Source organism: Limulus polyphemus, unplaced genomic scaffold, assembly GCF_000517525.1.
Source record: "Limulus polyphemus unplaced genomic scaffold, Limulus_polyphemus-2.1.2 Scaffold4899, whole genome shotgun sequence".
In the NCBI taxonomy this organism is placed as follows: Eukaryota; Metazoa; Arthropoda; class Merostomata; order Xiphosura; family Limulidae; genus Limulus; species Limulus polyphemus.
The window spans coordinates 40,024-44,373 of NW_013670509.1; the positions used below are offsets into that span (position 1 = coordinate 40,024).

Consider the following 4,350-nt stretch of genomic DNA (forward strand, 5'->3'; position numbering starts at 1 on the left):
ATAAGAATTTTACAGCAAATATTCATTCATTAGTTAGTTTGGATGCATATTTGTTTTACCCACCATTATGCCCCAAATTGAACCAAAAACGTGGCCTGGCTAACTAATGAATGAATATTTGCTGTAGAATTCTTGTCAATGCTATAAGTATAGCTACCAATTTGGCCACCAATTTTGATTTCATTTCTTTAATTCACAGGCTAAATCCTTTTTTGACTGCACCTTTTTTTCATACCTAAGGTGTTTTTGATTAGATAAAACACCGTGAAGGTGTGTATGTGTAATGTTCAGATTCTGAAATCAATATTAAATTCACTATATATTATGAGGGTTTAGATACATTGATACAAGTTTGACACAACTTGATGTACGTAACCATGCTGTCGTCATAGAAAAGTATTTCTGTTCAAATAAAGATTTGATATATTTCATTGCGACTGGCTGATACTTAAAACTGTCCTTTAGTGTCTCAGTATAAATTATGCTTGAAGACCCTCCCCCTCCCCATACAGATAAATATTGTTCTGGAAGGTAGTCTGTACTATTTTTATACTTGTCACTTAGGATATAACACACACCTTATTAATATTTATATAACTGCATGCCTTTTTCTGTTGTTTATCTAGTACATTGAGCATTAAATTAAGGTTTATTTGTTTGTTGGGTTTTGAACAAAGTGAGGGTTATCTGTGCTCACCATCCTTAATTTTGAACTAATAAGACTAGAGGCAAGGCAGCTATTCAACAGCACCCACTGTTAACATTGGACTACTTATATAACACATTCATGGCTTCAAAGTGGGGAGTACAGTTTTATTTATTTTTTATTGAGATAATGTTCCATGAACCACAGACTCTCAACTCCACAGTCTGACTTCCTAACCATTATACTGCTCTCAACCCATTAATTTAAAAATATTAAACAGTTCACCAAACCACAAGTAAGTGTTAATGGTGAGGAGTTGAATCTAATCTGTGGTTCTGTAGTGATTCCTTCATGGCATTACTCTTGTGATGTACAGCTCAATGTATTTAATGTTTATTCATGCTAAGGCATACAAACGAATTCTGTTGAAATTTACTTGATTTACAGGATAAAATGTGTTTAATGCCGTGAACTTAGAAATACTTACAAGTGTTAGTAAAAAAAATCTGAATTAAAAAGATTCAATTTTCTTTAATTTCAGCTTCTGTGTGATCAAATAATAACGGAAACCTTTCAACCAGTAGTTTTTCCAAAGGTATGTAATTAGACTTGAGAACTCTGTTTTGAAAACTTTGGAGACTATCACAAACTTCATATTAAATAGATCCAGGGATAGTTATATAATTAATCTTACTGTTAAATAAACACATTTATATATTTGTTAAGTATGCTTTTGTAAACCGTAACTACCAGGAGATCTATGTTAAAACAATAAAAACAAAATTTAATTGTTCTGCTAGTTTTACCTACTTTTCAGAAAATTATCATAGTGCTCAAAATTGTTTTTATACAAACAAAAAAACCATGAAGAACACAGTATAAAAGTTTTGCCAGATCTTGTGCTACATGTACATTTTTTTTGGGGGGGTAATTATTTTTTTTAGCTAAAAGAGTAAAGGTTTTGCATAAATCATAAATTTTTGGCTAAATTTACTAGCTGGTGGAATAGTATTATTGATATGGCCTGAAGAGAGAAATGCTAACATAGTGTAGCAATGTTATTGATATGGCCTGAAGAGAGAAATGCTAATGATAGTGTAGCAGTGTTATTGATATGGCCTGAAGAGAGAAATGCTAATGATAGTGTAGCAGTGTTATTGATATGGCCCACTATCATTAGCATTTCTCTCTTCATAGCAGTGTTATTGATATGGCCTGAAGAGCGAAATGCTAACAATAGTGTAGCAGTGTTATTAATATGGCCTGAAAAGAGAAATGCTAATGATAGTGTAGCAATGTTATTGATATGGCCTGAGGGGAGAAAGGTTAACGGTAGTGTAGCAGTGTTATTGATATGGCCTGAAGAGAGAAATGCTAATGATAGTGTAGCAATGTTATTGATATGGCCTGAAGAACGAAATGCTAATGATAGTGTAGCAATGTTATTGATATGGCCTGAGGGGAGAAAGGTTAACGGTAGTGTAGCAGTGTTATTGATGTGGCCTGAAGGGAGGTGAATGTTAAAGACACTTAACAATAGTGTCAAACTATACAAGATTTATATTACAATATCAATTATTCATCAAGTCATTCCAGATTTTTAAACTGACTCTGTACAGTTAGTAAATACAATGTGTGCTCTATTGATAGAATTTCCAGGTATATGTGTCTATGTATGAACTCTCTCTCTCTACATTATTAAAATATATAGCAAGTGTTGAGTGCCTATACCTTTTATCTTCAACTGACAATTTTTCTATATATGGATGACCAACCATAAACAACTTCTGTGTTGTTGTTGTTTTTTTTGCATTGGTAATTAAAATGCGTCTTTGTATAAGTATGTGGAATGTCGATTACAATTTAAATACAACATTTTAATCAATTTGGAGAAAAATCTTCTCTCCATTTCATAGTTGTTCCTGAACTCAAACATACAGAATGTCTGAAAAGTCTTGAACCATAGGCATTTCAACAAATTTTGCAGGAAGTGTTCCACATGCTGGCCTTTTAAATCGCAAAACAACTTTGGATTAACAGCAGGATTAACTCGACCTTCTTATGCTTTGACAACATCATAATCAGTTTGTATCTGAAGTTAAGAAAAGCTGCAAATCACCTGTGGTTCCAGATTTTTCACACACCCTGTAGAAAGAGAATAACTGTCTTTGAATTAGTAGCATCAAATGGATGTGTAGATTTGTAATATGTGTTTATTTCATTAGTGACTTTGGTATCTCTAGACTGAATATCCGCTCAACAAGGTGTTGCATATTAGTGAAAAACCACAATAAACAGAACAAATTGTCAAAAGTTAGAAGACCTAGTTTTGACACATTTGTACATCCTTTTCAGTCTCATTGTGATGTCCTTTGGTGGAATAGCAATAAGTTAAAGGACCTACAATGCTAAAAACTAGGGTTTGATTCCCCACAGTGGACACAACAGATAGCCCAATGTTGCTTTGCTTTGAAACAAAGAGGGAAAGAAAAAGTAGGAGACAATGCTACAATACTATAGGTTCTGCAAGGATTTTGACAGTAATCATTCAAATGATATCTATAATTATGGCCTCAATTTTGTTATAATGAGAATGACCAGCCACAGGTTATTACTAGTCGTTGTTGGTAAATGTAATTTGTCCTATGAATTAATAAATGTTGGATTTGGTCAGTCTGTAACATAATCTTGAGGAGTAAGAAATTTGAAAGTCAGAATCCAGTAAGTGCAACAGTCTGTCTGTCATTTCATAAAAGTACACACACTGTGTTTGTGTTCAACATTTGTTCATTTTGTGTTTTGCTGTGTGTTAAGTCGCTCTATTTCATTCAATATCATGACTCAGTTATTCAAAGATTTTGACTGATTCTTCTGTTATTAAACAAACCCATTGTTTTACTCTAAGGTTAACTCTGTTTTACCTGAATGTATCACACTGGCTTCTTAAGTGTTTGTGAAATTTGCTATTTTAAGTAAAACCATGCAACAAGGGTTTCATCCAAAAGACTGAACTAAACTTTGGGTTTTGGTGTTACTATCGTTCTAACCCTTCTTTCCTTATAATATATATATATATATATATATCATTTTTTTGACCTGGTGTAAAAAAGGATGAACTTGTTGGTGTTGTCCTTCAAATCTTATTATAAATTTCAAGTAATGTGTTATTCATTATTTAAGATAATCCATAGCAAGTTGGATATTATGTTACAGAAACTTTTTCCAGTATTTTGAATCTTTCTTGAAACTGGTGTGAATAAGAACCAAATATTGAAACTAAAGAACAAAAATAAGCATGTTTAATCTATAGTTCTTACAGTGTGATTCAAACTGAAAGAATTTCTTAATTAAAAAACCTAATACATTTGTTAGGTTATAAACAAGATTACGACACTTATGATAAACAACATTGTTTATTGACAAAAAGGGGACATGGATAAACGTTTCGAGATTCTATCAGATTCCATCTTCAGTATCTAAAGCAGAGTAAAATTAATTTACATCAGTCTTTATACATTTTCAAAGTACAGTTGCTAAATATAACAATAATTAAACAAATAAAACACTAAACAGTAATCATGGGGAGAAACTACAGCAAGAAAACGCAACGAAAAGAAAAAAAACCGAAAAATCAGTAATACGAACATATTAAAAAATTTATAATTTAAATGAAGACTGCATGTTGTTCAGAGTTGGAGAGTGCT

At 32.1% G+C, this 4,350-nt stretch overlaps 1 protein-coding gene across 1 annotated transcript in view; it reads left to right on the plus strand.

Annotated features, from left to right (window-relative positions):
• Positions 1-4,350, plus strand: part of LOC106471843 (rap1 GTPase-activating protein 2-like) — a 24,906-nt gene that overhangs the window by 4,500 nt on the left and 16,056 nt on the right. Inside the window, exon 2 of the mRNA XM_013932465.2 lies at positions 1,188-1,241. Coding sequence (XP_013787919.1) covers positions 1,188-1,241 — 54 coding nt within the window. The remainder of the gene's footprint in view (positions 1-1,187; positions 1,242-4,350) is intronic.